The sequence below is a fragment of the Saimiri boliviensis genome, chromosome 12, assembly GCF_048565385.1.
Source record: "Saimiri boliviensis isolate mSaiBol1 chromosome 12, mSaiBol1.pri, whole genome shotgun sequence".
Classification (NCBI taxonomy): Eukaryota; Metazoa; Chordata; class Mammalia; order Primates; family Cebidae; genus Saimiri; species Saimiri boliviensis.
This window is the reverse complement of record NC_133460.1, coordinates 31,984,896-32,001,397: the sequence shown is the minus strand read 5'-3', so window position 1 is coordinate 32,001,397 and position 16,502 is coordinate 31,984,896. Positions and strand designations below refer to the sequence as shown.

At 41.8% G+C, this 16,502-nt stretch overlaps 1 protein-coding gene across 8 annotated transcripts in view; it reads left to right on the top strand.

Annotated features, from left to right (window-relative positions):
- MRTFB (myocardin related transcription factor B) overlaps positions 1-16,181 on the top strand; it is a 335,374-nt gene extending 319,193 nt beyond the window's left edge. For all 8 annotated transcript variants that reach the window (XM_074382207.1, XM_074382206.1, XM_074382209.1 and 5 more), the window contains 4 exons: positions 1,130-1,291; positions 1,626-1,763; positions 9,316-9,376; positions 12,399-16,181. In XM_074382207.1, the coding sequence (XP_074238308.1) occupies positions 1,130-1,291; positions 1,626-1,763; positions 9,316-9,376; positions 12,399-12,934 (897 nt within the window). In that variant the 3' untranslated portion in view covers positions 12,935-16,181. The remainder of the gene's footprint in view (positions 1-1,129; positions 1,292-1,625; positions 1,764-9,315; positions 9,377-12,398) is intronic.
- Positions 16,182-16,502: the final 321 nt, after the last annotated feature.

Here is a 16,502-nt window from a genome sequence, read left to right as displayed (position 1 = left end):
GAGGTGCTTAACAAAACATTTTAGAGTTCCACAGCAAGAAGTTCTTATCTTTGCCTGTTGGAACAGAAAACAGCATCTCAGAAGGGGGCCAGTTTTAAATTGGGCTTTGCTTGTATTTGAATAAATTTCCAAGTAAATGGAAAATTGAGTGTGACCACAACATGGTTGAGGTTTTAGGTAGGATGGAAAAGGGGCCAGGGAGTAAGAAACTTACATGCCAGCAGCCAAAGATGAGGGTTTTACCCAAATCAGGAGAGTCAGTGAGGGTGGTAGGGGCTATGCCTTGAGAACACCTTACAGCAGTGGGTAGGCAGGGGGCCTGCGCCACAAGGCTGCTGCAGAATCCTTGTGATAAATAGTGAGGGCCAGCCTCAGGACAGCAGAGAGCAGAGGCATATTCAAGAAGCATTGCTGAGATTTTTGCGCACTCAGTGAGAAAGCAGAGTTGACTGATAATCCCATTTACCTAAGTTAAAAAAAAAAAAGCAGAACTTTTTTTCCTTTGGAAGCTGAGAAGCAGTGGGCAGTGGAAAAAAGGAGAAAAATCCACTTGGAATAATTTAAATTTCAGGTATCTAGGAAGATGATGTAAGTGGCTTCAATGCCTGGGAGCAAGGTTGGAAGCAGAGGAGTGGCTCAGGATTACCAGCTTAATCATGGCCATTCAAGCCTTGAGAGTAGATGAGATCACTTTAGAGAGGAATAGAAGAAACTTAGCTATCATGTAAGAGGACAATTGTAAAGAGCAAGCACTATTTTTCCACAAAGCTCTGTCTGTACCGCTATCAAAGACAAGTTACTGCGTAAAAGGACCACTTATGCTCAGCTATAGGGGTAAGCAGACCCTGGCCTATAGGCCAAATCCAACCCACCACCTGTTTGTGTGTGGATCAAGTTTTACTGGCACACAGCCACACCCATTTATCTGTGTATTGTCTGTGGCTGCTTTCGGGTCATCATGGAAGAGCCTAGTGGTAACAACAGAGCCCAGGTAGCCCACAAATCGTAAACTACATACTTACTGGCCCTTTACAGAAGTTTGCTCACCTCTGCTGTAAAACATGGTTTTCTTTACTTCATTAGGAAAAGCCAAAGAACAAATTAATGGAGAAACATTTATGCATTACAGGTTTTCACAAACTCAGCATCATCAAATACAGTTCTTCCATATCAGAAACATCCTGCTTCAGCAGTCCAGCAACCCTTTATTAATAAAGCCTCCAACAGTGTTCTTCAGTCCAGAAATGCTCCGCTTCCATCCCTTCAAAATGGACCTAACGCACCCAGCAAGGTAACCCTGTGAGGCTTGTGCATCAATGACAGTGCTACAGGGACATAAAATCATTCCAAAGCCTAGTACTTTGGGCTTCAAGTGACTATCAGTATTAATGGGATAAAATTGTTGAAAATACACTGATGATAACTTGTGAAGGAGAAGCTCAGCTATTATTACAGTGAAGATGATCCTTCCCACATGAGGTGGCCACCAGTGCTGTCAGCCTCACAGGTGCTTAAAAGAACCTACTGATTTGGCCACTACACAGAGAACAGCAGAGCCAAGTCTAGCCAGGGAAAGAGGGTTTGTTGTCAAGAGGTAATATGTGCTCCTCCTTTATTTGACACAGCCTAGTTCACCCCCACCACCCCAGCAATATGTCGTCCAGCACTCTCTATTTGGGAGCCCAGTTGCCAAGACGAAAGATCCCCCCCGCTATGAAGAGGCCATCAAGCAGACACGCAGCGCACAGGTCCCCCTGCCAGAGGTAAGTGAGGGCAGGGTCACCGTGCCTAAGGCTACGGTGGAGGTGCTCACCGTCAATCTCAAGCAGACCTATACAGAATCCCTTATCTGGAACTGACTTGCCTCAATAGAAATACAAAAATAATGGCCTGGAGCCTTGTATTTTACATGGTTATTTAAAATCAAAATATCATTTATCATGAAGACCCAAAAGATTTGCTTTCAGCAGCAGTATAACTGCATTTACTATTTATTCAGAAATTGACTGTTTGTAGCCCAAAAACTTTTTTTTTTTTTTTTTTGAGACTGAGTCTCACTCTGTCGCCCAGGCTGGAGTGCAATGGCACCATCTTCGCTCACTGCCACCTCCGCCTCCCAGTTTCCAGTGATTCTCATGTCTCAGCCTCCCAAGTGGGTGGGATTACATGCACCCACCACTGCACCCAGCTAATTTTTTGTATTTTTAGTAGAGACGAGATTTCATCTTGTTGGCCAGGCTGGTCTCAAACTCCTGACCTCATGATCCACCAGCCTCAGCCTCCCAAAGTGTTGGGATTACAGGCATGAGCCACTGTCCCCGTCAGGGTTTGTCTCTTAACTTTTCCTTTGGGGTAAGGACATCAGTCATGTCAGGGATAGATGTGATTATTATTTTGAACAGGTCCCTTCTTTTCTAAAGCCACCATGTGTCACGCCGGCATCAAAGTGACACGTGGTATCACTCTTCCACCTGGCTGGCATTCAAAGCCACCAGCACCTAAATTGACTTGGTCCTGCTTCATCTCTCTCTGGTCTCTAGCAATCTCTGCCCCCAGCAGGCCAGCCCATCCAAACGACCGTGCTCATACACTGAGTGAATGCACTTGAGGGGAACAGAGCTGAGGTTCTCCTGGTTTCACCACACATAATACCCACATGGTGACCATGTGACCTCTGAGCCTTCCACTGATAAAACAGGAATAGCCCCAACTAGACCAAGCATTGGAAGAAGGTAGGGTTCCTATTTGTAAAAGCATATGACCCATGATAGGTATCCAGTCACAACCGTACTTGTCATACATTACCCTAAATACTCCTCTAATCTCCCTGCCTCTCTAAAGCTTTCTGTCAAAGTTTAAAACTAACCTTACATTCACAGAAGAACCTCAGCCTCATAGAGGGTACAAGGAGTGGCCCTGATACCACTCCAGGGGTGCTAAATGTGGACACCAAGAGATAGTATCTGAGCGGAACTGTTTATTACCCACAGCAAACAACAGGAGCATCAGCGCAGTTGTGCCGGTTCCCCCGCTCCTGTGTTGCATGGGGTAATTTGTTGGGGCCACATGGTGGCTGTGCATGCAGTGGGTCAAGCTGCACCTAAGGAACGTGGCCAAGGGCTGTGTGCTTTTTCTGGCAAGCAGCAAACAAGCCAGTCCCTCACCCAGGGAGTAGCAGTCATGCCTATGCTACCTTGACCCACTTGGTTGCCTGAGTGACCATCTGCAGAAGCTGCTCAGTCCAGGGGACAGTGTCAGTTTGGCCCCCCGCCAAGGACATGCAGGGATACTCAGGGCCCATGGAGGACTCCCTCTTGGAGGACGTGGAACCTACCACATGCTTCTTTGTATTCACTGAGTATTGAGGGAACTAACTTTGAGTTGTAAGATGTCCCTTTAGTTACAGACTCAGCAAAGGCCCTTGCCTGTGAGGGAAAAGTCAGATTTCAAAGACAGGATCAAATGTTTGCTACAAGAAGTAAAATAGGCAGTGCTGGACTACACTGCGCTCCCTCATGGTCCATTCCAAAGTGACATCTATTCTCTTCACAGGGGAGCAGAGATGAAGGGAATTCCCAGGAGCTTAAATGCAGTTTTTAAGAAAACAAAAAGATAGCACCCATCCTTCATAAGTCCTGCTTACTTAATGAACCTTCCACTGTAACCTAAGACAGCTGACTGGAATACCTGGTATTTACATGCCTCTGGGTTCCTGTTTATAGACTGAAGGAGACAGGTTCTACATACTGGTTTTTGGTTATTCAAATGAGTAGCCACCTGGAGGACCTCCTTACATGCCATTGAGCACTAAACTTCCTTTAAGTATGTTTACTCAGACTCCCAGTTCCACTACAGGGTAAGTAAGGCCCTGCCAGTTCAGTCTTCCCACAGATAATAGCTATTAATCTTGATCATGACACAAAAAGCAACTAACTACCTGAAGGCATCGAAGAGTAAATAGAAGCAGTCAGTATCTGGTGGGGAATCAACACTCAAAGGAAGAGAGTGATGTGGCCTGAGTTCCCTCTTTTTGCTGCTTTTACTCTGGGGTCAAGCTAAGTGGCAGGGTTACTGGTGGAAAAGCTTTGGTCTTTACGGTCTGGGAATCCAGAGAACTGAACTGAGAGCAACCAGAGGGAAAAAGCTAGAGAGAAGATCCCCAAATTCTGTGTGCCCACATACCTGGCTGACTCCTAAGCCATACAGGCATGGAATAGACACACAGCAGCTCAGCTGAAGACAAAAGATCTAAAGTGAGATTGTAACATCTACCCAAGAAAGATTTTGAAGTTTCAGTCTAACCAAGTTAATAGCTTGCTAAAACAATAGAAACCATTCATCTAAGAATAATAGCAGAATTCACAGTTGTCACAATTTAACATCCATAACATTTATCCATTACATGCATCATACAAAGAATCAGGAAAACGTAACCTATTCTCAAAGGAAAAAGTCTGAGACCAATCCTAAGCTCACCTAGATGTTAGAATTTGCAGGCAAGGATTTCAAAGCAACTACTGTTACAACCATCCTCAATGATGTAAAAGGAATTATGTTTGTAATAAATGAAAAGGGATCCATACAGATGTAGAAATGGTTTTTAGGAGAAGTAAATGGAAATTCAAGACCTAAAAAAAGTACAATATCTGAAAAGAAAAAATAATATAAATAAATTTAGCTGAACGGAGATGGCTGAGATAAAAAAAAAAAGTCATGAACCTGAAGATAGATCATAACTTACCTAATCTGACTAACAGAGATTGGGGAAAAGTCTTTGTCTCAAAAAAAAAAAAAAAAAAAAAAACCCAAAAAACAAAGTCTCACTGTCATCCAGGCTGGAGTGCAGTGGTGCAATCTCAGCTTAATGCAGTCTCCACCTCCGGGATTCACGTGATTCTCCTTCCTCAGCTTCCTGGGTAGCTGGGATGACAAGTGCCCACCACTACACTCAGCTAACTTTTTGTATTTTTAGTAGAGATGGGTTTCACCATTTTGGCCAGGCAGGTCTCGAACTTCTGACCTTGTGATTCACCCACCTCGGCCTCCTAAAGCCTCAGAACTCTGTTATGTAATACAAACAAACAGTCTAGCCTAGGTAGAAAACAAGTCCCAGAAGGAGAAGAAAGAACTGAAGAGGCAATTATTTGAAGAAACAATGGCTGAAATTTTCACAAATATGATGAAAGACAAATTTATAGCCCAATAAACAAGTTGGATAAATCAGATTAGTCAAATTGTTGAACAAACAGAGAAAATCTTAAATGTATCAATTAAAAAAACACATTACACACAGAGCAATCAACTATTTGATTAATCCCAACCTTTCATCAAAAACTATGGAAACTGGTAAAGAGTCCAACCGCATGTTTAAAAGTTTTTAGGGAGGAAGAAGTGAAAGGGATTGTCAACGCAGAATTCTGTGTCAAGTTAAACTATATCAGCTATCCTCAGTGATGTAAGAAAAATTGAGTTAATTCATCACCAAAGATAACATTGTCCTGAGGAGCTTGTAGCATGTGTGGACAATACTTAAAATAATTAATAAAGGGTGGGGAGAAAATAAGTGGATCTGTATGGTTGCAGGATCTCCGTTTTGTTCAATGTACAACATTAAGTAGCCTATGAGAAGTTAAGGATATGTATTACATATCTTTGGTAACATTTTTAAAAATACAGGATAGCTTTAAAAAACAAAAAAAAACAATGAAAAGATCTGGCATGTTTTCTCATACCTACAATCTCAATACTTTGGGAGGCCAAAGTGGAAGGATCACTTGAACCTAGGAGTTTAAGACCAGCCTGGGCAACATGATGAAACCCCATCTATACAAAAAAAGATTAGCCAGGTGTGGTTGTGCACACCTTTAGTCCAGCTACTTGGGAAGCTGAGGCAGGACTATCACTTGATCCGAGGAATTTGAGGCTGCAGGGAGCCTAGATTGCGCTACTGCACTCCAGCCTGGGTGACAAAGCAAAACTGTCTTAAAAAAAAAAAAGAAAAACTGGAATACAAAAATGTCCAATTTTGTTTTAAGGACAGAAAGAAAAACAGGATAACAACAAAACAAAAAAGACAGGATGAATAGAAGACAAATACAAAATAGTAAACCTAACCATGTCAATAATTACAACACAAAATGCAAAATTTGTCAGAATGGCTAAAAAGTCAGACTCAACTATATGTGGTTTTAAGATGTGTCTGCAAGTTCCTCCCTGGGTTGGATTTAGCAACTCACCTTTTTTTTTTTTTTTTTTTTTTTTGAGACGGAGTTTCGCTCTTGTTACCCAGGCTGGAGTGCAATGTGCGATCTCGGCTCACCGCAACCTCCGCCTCCTGGGTTCAGGCAATTCTCCTGCCTCAGCCTCCTGAGTAGCTGTGATTACAGGCACGTGCCACCATTCCCAGCTAATTTTTTGTGTTTTTAGTAGAGATGAGGTTTCACCATGTTTTGTTTTGGGGTTTTTTTTGTTTTTTTTTAACTAGAGACGGGGTTTCAACATTTTGGCCAGGCTAGTCTCAAACTCCTGACCTTGTGATCCACCTGCCTCGGCCTCCCAAAGTGCTGGGATTACAGGTGTGACCCACACGCCCGGCCGGTTTCACCATGTTGACCAGGATGGTCTCGATCTCTTGACCTCGTGATCCACCCGCCCCGGCCTCCCAAAGTGCTGGGATTACAGGCCTGAGCCACCGCGCCTGGCCTTTTTTTTTTTTTTTTTTAAAGACAGAGTCCCACTCTGTCATCTAGCCTGGAGTGCAGTGGCACAATCTCTGCTCACTGCAACCTCTGCCACACGGGTTCAAGCAATTCTCCTGCCTCAGCCTCCTTAGTAGCTGGGATCACAGGCACCTGCCGCCATGCCTGGCTAATTTTTGTGGTTTTAGTACAGACAGGGTTTCACCACTTTGGCCAGGCTGATCTTGAATTTTTGACCTTGTGATCCACCCACCTCAGCCTGCCCAAGTGCTGTAATTACCACCAAAGTGCTCTGATGACCACAGTGCTGTGTCAGCCACTGCGCTCAGCCTAGCAACCCACTTCCAACAAACAGAATTGGCAGAGGGGATGGTGTGTGACTCCAGAGACTAGGTCATAAAAGGCATGCCCCTTCTGCCTTGCTGTTCCCTGGATTGCTCGCTCTAGAAAAGCAAGCCGTCATGCCATGTGGACATGTCAGCTGCCATCTGGAGAGGCTCACATCAAGGGGCACTGAGGCCTCCCATCAACTGCCAGCACTAACTTGCCAGTCAAGGACATTCCCCACCCACACCTAGAGTTTACGGTAGTTGCAGTCTCGTGAAAGACCCCAAGCCAGAACCACCCATCAGAACCATTCCTGAGACTCACAAAACTGTGACATAATAATTTTAAGCTACTAAGTTTTGCAGTACTTTATATCAATAGGTAACTAATGCATGTATCTACAAGAGGCATACTTTAAATACAAAGACATTGAAAGTTAGTGGTTGGAAAAAGATCTGCCATGCAAACAGCAAGCAGAAATCTGCAGTAGCCAGATTTGAACAGACATTTTCCCCAAGAAGATAAACAGATGGCAAATAAGCACTTGAAAAGATGCTCAACATCATTAGTCATTAAGGAAATGCAAATTAAAACCCCAGTCCAGTACTCCTGCACACCTAATGGAAATCTAAAACTGAAAAGAGTGACTCTACAAAGTATTGGTGAGAATGCAGAACAACTAGAAATCTTATAGCATGTACTCTGGGTGGGAATGTAAATAAAAGTCACTTTGGAAAACAGTTTGACCATTTCTTAAAAAGTTAAACCTACACCTATCCTGTGATCCACTCATTTCACTCCTCGTTATTACTCACGAGAAAAGAAAACACGTCTATACAAGGACCTGTACAGAAATAATTCACAGTAACTTTTTGTAAAAGCCAAAAATTGGGAACCCAAATGTCCATCCACAAGTGAATGAATAAACAAACTGCTGTATTTCCATACAATGCAACACTACTCCGCAATTAAAAAAAAGAAATGAACTATTCCTAAGGTACACTCTCCAAGATGGAAAAATCTCAAAATAATTATGTTGAGTGAAACAATCTAGTCCTCCCCCTACCACCAAAAAAAGTACACACAGTATGAATCCGTTCATATAAAAGTAATCCATAGTGAAAGCAAGCAGATCTGGGGGTTGCCAAGGGATGAGGGGATGAGAAAACTTTAGGATCAATGGATATGCTCATTATCTTGATTTTGTTGATGATTTCATGGGTGTATTTATATGTCAAAACATATCAAATTACATACTTTAAGTTCAGCTTATTGTATGTCAGGTAAATCTCATTAAGAGTTGAAAAAAGGGCCAGGCGCGGTGGCTCAAGCCTGTAATCCCAGCACTTTGGGAGGCCGAGGCGGGTGGATCATGAGGTCAAGATTTCGAGACCATCCTAGTCAACATGGTGAAACCCCGTCTCTACTAAAAATAAAAATAAAAAATTAGCTGGGCATAGTGGCACATGCCTGTAATCCCAGCTACTCAGGAGGCTGAGGCAGGAGAATTGCCTGAACCCAGGGGGTGGAGGTTGCGGTGAGCCGAGATCGCGCCATTGCACTCCAGCCTGGGTAACAAGAGCGAAACTCCGTCTCAAAAAAAAAAAGAAAGTTGAAAAAATATGTATAATGTGATCACCTTTATACAGATTTTTTTACCTAAATACAAATGAATAAAGACACTTGTAAAATAAGATATTAGAGTCCTCTCAAAATGCAATTCAATGATAGAAAAGAAAGGGAAGTATAGAAGTGATTGGAGGCCGGGCGCGGTGGCTCAAGCCTGTAATCCCAGCACTTTGGGAGGCCGAGTCGGGTGGCTCACAAGGCCAAGAAATCGAGACCATCCTGGTCAACATGGTGAAACCCCGTCTCTACTAAAAATACAAAAAAGTAGCTGGGCATGGTGGCACATGCCTGTAATCCAAGCAGCTCAGGAGGCTGAGGCAGGAGAATTGCCTGAACCCAGGAGGTGGAGGTTGCGGTGAGCCGAGATTGTGCCATTGCACTCCAGCCTGGGTAACAAGAGCAAAACTCCATCTCAAAAAAAAAAAAAAAAGAAGAAGTAGTGATTGGAGCTCGGTACTAACTAGCCCTGTTCTTGCTGTGTCAGCTTACCAGCTGTACATCTTAAGAAATGGCTTAACTTCTCAGGTGACCTCAGTGTTTTCAAAATTATCACATGATCAGTTAGAACTAAATTGTCTAGAAAGTCCCTTAGGACTCCTGATTGTATAATGCTTCCAGGTTTGTATGAAATAAACTTACTTTGTACTCTCCTTCATTGTAGATTTCCAATGCACACAGTCAACAGATGGATGACCTCTTTGATATCCTCATTAAGAGTGGAGGTAAGTGAAAAGTCAAATCAGACCCTCACAGGAAGTCATCTTTTAACACAAGTTTTTCTTAAGCACTCATAGCTTATCTTTAGATACTGAGAAACATGTTGTTCTAACTGAACGTATTATTTTTATGTCTGTCAAGTTTAGGCCATTAAAAGAACTTATGGCCAGGCACAGTGGCTCAGATCCATAATCCCAGCACTTTAGGAGTCTGAGGCTAGAGGACCACTTCAGCCCAGGAGTTCGAGACCAGCCTGAGCAGCATAATGAAACCTCATCTCTACAAAAAATTTAAACAATTAACAGGGCATGGTTGCACACCCATAGGGTTTCAGCTGCTAGGGAGTCTGATACAGGAAGATTGCTTGAGCCCAGGAGGTCAAGGCTGCAGTGAACTGTGATAGCTTAAAAGAGTAAGATAATACGAGATTTATCCACAGATAGATGCCTGCTAAAAACAAAGACCAAATAGCAAAGTAGAACCAGATTTAAATTCCATGCTGAAAAACCTCAAAACTTATTCCATGCATATGTCATTGTAATGGTATTAAAACATTCCAATAATGCATTAATGATGTGACATCAAGCTACCTAGCATGGGCTCCAGTATCTTTATTAAAATTCAAAGTCAATGCCAAAGCATTTTCAACAATATAACATGAAATCTTAGAGTTATATCATCTTTATTAAAAAGGGACATTAGGCTGGGCGCAGTGGCTCAAGCCTGTAATCCCAGCACTTTGGGAGGCCGAGGCGGGTGGATCACGAGGTCAAGAGATCGAGATCATCCTGGTCAACATGGTGAAACCCCGTCTCTACTAAAAATACAAAAAATTAGCTGGGCATGGTGGCGCGTGCCTGTAATCCAGCTACTCAGGAGGCTGAGGCAGGAGAATTGCCTGAACCCAGGAGGCGGAGGTTGCGGTGAGCCGAGATTGCGCCATTGCACGCCAGCCTGGGTAACAAGGGCGAAACTCCGTCTCAAAAAAAAAAAAAAAAAAAAGGGGGGGGGGACATTAGCCACAAAAAAAGCAAGGAATATTGTTGCCTCAGCTTACATATCTTTAAAAATAAATATAAAAATCACTATTTTAAAAATATTCCTGAGTAGTATTTGCGTATTTAGAGTAGTCTTAAAATTACCCTGGTGAAAGGAGTTTTATTTGAATTTTCAAATAGTGATCTAAAGTTTTCCATTTGTAGCAGGTATTATTTGGTACTGAAGTTGACGTTGACATAGAGAATTGATATTTGACTACGGATCTTCATACGCAAATAGTACTTTTTGCTAAGAACTGTATTGGCGTTACAAAAATAATTTAAGCTGGCCAAGCTCAGTGGCTCACACCTGTAATCCCAGCACTTTGGGAGGCCAAGGCAGTGGATCACTTGAAGTCAGGAGTTCAAGACCAGCCTGGGCAACATGTTGAAACCCCATCTCTACTAAAATACAAAAATTATCTGGCTGTGGTAGCAGGGACCTTAAACTTGGAAGTTAAAATGTGACAACAACATTTGAGATATTTTCTAAATAGGATGATTTTTCTTATGACAAAGTATCCAGTAAGTATATTATTACATCTTATTGTCTACTAATACCAGTAATAACGAGAACCAAGTTTTATATAGTTAGTTGCAAGACTGGTTACTTAGGGCCAGGCACGGTGTCATGCCTATAATCCCAGCACTTTGGGAGGCCAAGGCAGGCAATCACCTGAGGTCAACATGGACCAGCCTGGCCAATATGATGAAACTGAAAATACAAAAATTAGCTGGGCATGGTGGAGGGCACCTGTAATCCAGCGACTCAGGAAGCTGAGAGGCAGGAGAATCACTAAAACCCAGGACAATCACTGAAACCCAGGAGGTGGCAGCTTCAGTGAGCTGAGATTGTGCTACTGCACTCCAGCCAGCCTGGGCAACAGTGCAAGACTCCCATCTCACAAAAAAAAAAAAAAAAACAAGACTAGTTACTTAGATTACACCTAAAGCTTTCAAAACAATTTTAGAGATGACTACTGATATTAAAAGTAACATAAACCCTTCAAGAACAAATGCAGTACACACAGTTGACACATACCAGTCACTGAGCTTTTAGAGCTATTGTTAAATTTATTTTTCTTAGTGTATCTGCATATAAATGAAACCAATCATATCCTCTTAAAATTTTAGAAGATCCTTTATTCTATTTGTTTTTTAATTTGGCTCCCCGTTGGGGCAAAAGATCCTTTATTCTAATGTATGTAGTTAACTCAACACCAGTATTTATAGAAGACGGTCCATTAATTTGCTACTCGATCTGGCAAGGAATAACACATAATTGGTGCTTATGAAGACATTTCCCATAAATTCAGAAAACAAGACCAAAAAGTGAAAGAAAGAAGCAAGTGATCCACGTCACATTAAAGAAAAAGGTTTAAGGAATCATGTGTTAGGTTTAATTCAGAAACGGATGCCATTGCATCTTTTCAGAACTTTACACAGAACGCACATGGCTAAATTGGGTACCCATTCCAACTGTAATGTTAAAAAAAAAGTAAGAAATTTAATTATCTCTTACATAACATTGAGGATGTACTTCAGGCCTCTGCACAAACTCAGGATGTACATTTCAACATTTAGAGTATCCTGCTGCTATAGACTCATAGGATGGTCTGAGCCCTATCTTAAAATTTTAAATGACAAAATAAGGACACAAAATAATACATCTACTGTGATGTAAATGCTCTTAATACTCAGTCTTACTGAAAAGAATTTAAAGCATACCAGAATGTAATAAACTCGACTTGGATGGTCTGCTGACTAAATTTACAATAAAAAAGATTGTAATAAACATGTTTATCTATTTAACAAAAATGATCCATCATCCTAAAGGTTATCAAGGATAGTACCTGACCAATAGCATTCTCTTCCTACCTCTAAGATGGACATGCATAGAAGGAATCACATAATAGTAAAGTAACTGTCCTAGTAATTTTTAAGTAGCAGTAAATCTTTAGATACTAATTACTTCAATTATTTTGCACAGAGATCTCCTTCCCCATAAAAGAAGAGCCTTCTCCTATTTCCAAAATGAGACCAGTGACAGCCAGCATCACCACAATGCCAGTGAATACAGTGGTGTCCCGGCCACCACCCCAAGTCCAAATGGCACCACCTATATCTTTAGAACCTATGAGCAGTTTATCTGCCAGCTTAGAGAACCAACTAGAAGCTTTCTTAGATGGAACTTTACCCTCAGCCAATGAAATTGTTCCACTACAAAGCAGCAGTGAAGACAGAGAGCCCTTCTCTCTGATCGAGGACCTCCAGACTGATCTGCTCAGTCACTCAGGTGTGCTGGACCATTCACACTCGCCCATGGAGACTTCTGAGACCCAGTTTGCTGCAGGTACTCCCTGTCTGTCTCTTGACCTGTCAGACTCAAACTTGGACAACATGGAGTGGTTGGACATTACCATGCCCAACTCCTCTTCGGGACTCACTCCTCTCAGCACCGCTGCACCAAGCATGTTCTCTGCCGACTTTCTAGATCCACAGGACCTACCACTACCATGGGACTAACGTCACAGATTTCTTGTCTCAGAGTTGATGAGGTTTAAGAACATGAAGAAGATTCTAAAAGGTCAGTTTTTAGAGATAGATCTATAGTTGCATTGTTGCAATTAAAATATGTTGTCACAGAAAGAATAGGTGGAAGGTCATAGCCTGGAACCCAAGTTTGAAAACATTTCATTGTGTTCAGTAGTAAATTTCTACAATTTAACATAGCACAGGGCCTTCTGAAAAACACGCTAGTCAAAGAAGACTCATCTGTTTCGCCAGACTTGAGTAAAGAATGAAAAGTACCTTTAGATACAAAGAAACATCAGCAGCACAGTTATGTTGTACGATTCTGGTCATTAACTACATTTAAATCTCTCTGGTCTCTTTAAGACCCTAAATAAAAAGCAGACAGCTTCACTCAAAAAATAAGGCCGATGTAGGGAAGGTGAGAGGCCACTGCACTTGGTACTTCCTAGAGATGGCCAGAGCCAGGCCCGAGACACAACAGGGGTCAAAGGCAGTGGAGAGCCCTGGCCAGTTCAGTGACAGCTTCCGGCTGAAAACTTTTGGTTCTGTTCAGAAACCTATGTTGTTTTTTTGGTGTTGTAGTTTATTTTGCAATTTTTGGAATCTTACTTTGTATTTCCAAATTTAAATTTAAATGGAAGATTTTTCAGCATAATCAGAAGCTATCTACAAAATACTGTCAGAAGTCCAGGTATACTGATTAACACTGAAAATTATTTAGCAACCCTCTGGGTTGGTTAAATTGACTTCAATGTATATATTAGACATTTGTATGTATGCTGACATTGTGATTTGTACAGCCTACATTGGGGTAAGGAAATGGGTATCCAAGGTCCTACTTTTTTAATAGCTCGAATATTTCTAGAGTACTTGAGCCACATGTATTTCTGTATTTAAAGAATTGCTGACTAACTTTCAGGTAACCAGACCCATCTCAGAGAACCAAGAAAAGGCTTTAGCATGAAATATCTTTCTGAGCTGGTGAGTTAGAAGAATGAAAGGTAAGGGGAAGGTCTGTCATCTACCCAGGACATTCCCATGATGAGTATAGGTCAGACTGTGCCATGAGGTGGGCCTCCAGGTCCCCGCCCTGGCCCTCTTTCTTCTGTCACTAATCCCTGGTTATCATTTTACAGGCTTGTAACTGGATGTTCTACCAGAGCTCTCACTGTATTGTCAAGCCTAAGATTGAAAAACTGGAGGTTTTATTAGTTTTTTTATATATAGAAAAAAAAAATTACATATTTGTTAAGTCATTTCTTAAGAATTTTCTAAACTGCCAACTATCACAGGATTATTTCAAGCTAGTCATTTAGGCATATGACAAAATGTAAATAACTAAACAAAAAAAAAAATCTACCAAAAGAGCATGGAGGTTTCTCTTAAATAATAATATGCTCTCCACCTCACCCTTGCGTAAACCCTTGGGACAGGTTGGTTCCCCTGGGTCACAATATGGTAAATGTTCCATACTGACATGCAAGAGGCAGCCTAACCCGTTATTTGGAAAGAATTTGTGAATCATTTCTGTGTGTGTTTTGCCTAAGAGCTGATCTTATTTCTGATTTGTGTGTGTGTGTGTGTGTGTGTGTGTGTGTGTGTGTGTATGTGTATGTTTGTGTGTGTGTGGTTTATAAATTATATTATGTATAACAAAAGTCTGCTTTTCTAGCGTGACCACACTGGAGCCCTCTGCTCACTGGCACTTCCTGACTCAAAGGCACTAACAGTGCTCATGTGCCTTCCAAATGGTTCAAGGCAGAGGCCACTGTGTTCAGTGTAGTCTGTGATGAATAGTTTAAGTGTTCAGAAATTGGTAAACCAGTGCATGGGATACAGTAACTCTCTGTTAACCAGAACACCATCATTTGACCAAGCCCTACAAGAGTTTACCACACTAGATGTTCTGGGAATCCTCGAGTCAGTTCCATTGAGAGGGGCCTGTCTCCAGGGCCAGGCTATTTACTTGGCAAAGTATTTTTCCTAGAGTTCTTGGCCACAGGTTTTTTGCTGAGGGTGTCTGGCTGGGTTTATCAGGTTCATACTTAGACTCTGAGCATCTTCTTCATTCAGATGTGAATGGCTTATTAAATGAGCAACAGATAACAGTAGGACTGTAGGAGGTAACCGAAAACTAGTGCCATTGACTCTCGTTGAATAACTTTCTTTTTCTATAATCCTGAATTGTGTACATAGTTTTCTAGCTCTTGGGTCCCTTTATTGCTTTTTAAAACAGGGTTTGAAACATGCCACAGGAAGGTTGCTCTCCAAAAATACACTGTCCAGTGCACAAAATGCTATCTCAGCCTGCTGTCTTTTGACTATGAATTGCTAAAATGCCCACTTCACATATGTGTTTAAACCTTTACATACCAGCATTTCATTTTTTAAGAAGGCAAGGCGTCTCCAGCCATCAATTCTACAAGGCACCGCACTTGCTCCATTCTGCTTGGCCCTCCTTTCCTTCTGTGAGTCACCAGCCAGGCACCTGTGAGACAGGTGCTGCTCTCCAGGATCTCCACTACATGTTCCAGGTTAGAGTGAGGACACGCTATGTGCTCATACTCATGTGACATGACCAAAGATGATACTGTGTAAACAAGGCCCCTCTGACCTGACTCACTGCACATGATGTTGAGTGCAATGACCAAGAGTCGACATTGACTAAAGACGGCTGGTTGTTGTTGTTTAAGTTAGTTCACAGCCATTACAGCACAAGTCAAAATTGCCAGTTGAATTTTCATTATGCACGTGTATAGTTTAGCACTAGTACTGTTGTGTATCATATTGCAGAGTATCATATTGCCAAGCAAATAACTCCTAGAAACTCATTGTCTCACATCCCCAGTCTTAACTTCCCTACATGTTCTGAAAACACAGTAGTATCAGCCTTACCTTTCTGCTGTATATAAATATCAGATCCTCCTACTGGGGGCGGTATGAATTTAAAAACTTATACCAAAATTTCTGTAAAGTCTTTGAAAGTCTAGGGGTACGTCGTTATTTTGTACATTTCAGCAAAGTGTCTACTAGGAAACCTCTTAGGACAGTGTTAGTGGTTCACGTTCTAGTGTTTTTCCTGAAATGTGCAATCTACTGTATAGTATTTGCCACATATTTGTACATAGATGTATTCTGAATTCGTGGAATTTCTTGCTTAGATAATAATGTGTTTGTTTCATATGAATATTTTTGTAATTCTAAAAAGATCTTATTTAAATTTTCTTTTTAAAAGCCACATCGTTCTGTGATCCATGTAACTGACACTTTTTGGCTTTCAGTGCTGTTTAGAAAGAGTGGCAAAGGCAGGGTGGTGGTGCCTGCAAGCCACTGCCTATGGAAGGCAAAGTCATAGTAATGAGATAGTGCCTCTGAACTCTGCAGTCAGCACACACTGAGTGATGGCTCAGGAGCGTACTACCTATTTGTCACCAGAGCTGACTCGGGCTTCCTGGACCCTTCAACCCCAGATCATTCCAGGCAGCATTTTTTCAGAGTCCTTTCAGAATTCCCAGGCTGAAATCAGCTGTAACAGTTGACCAAACAGCTGTCCCCACAA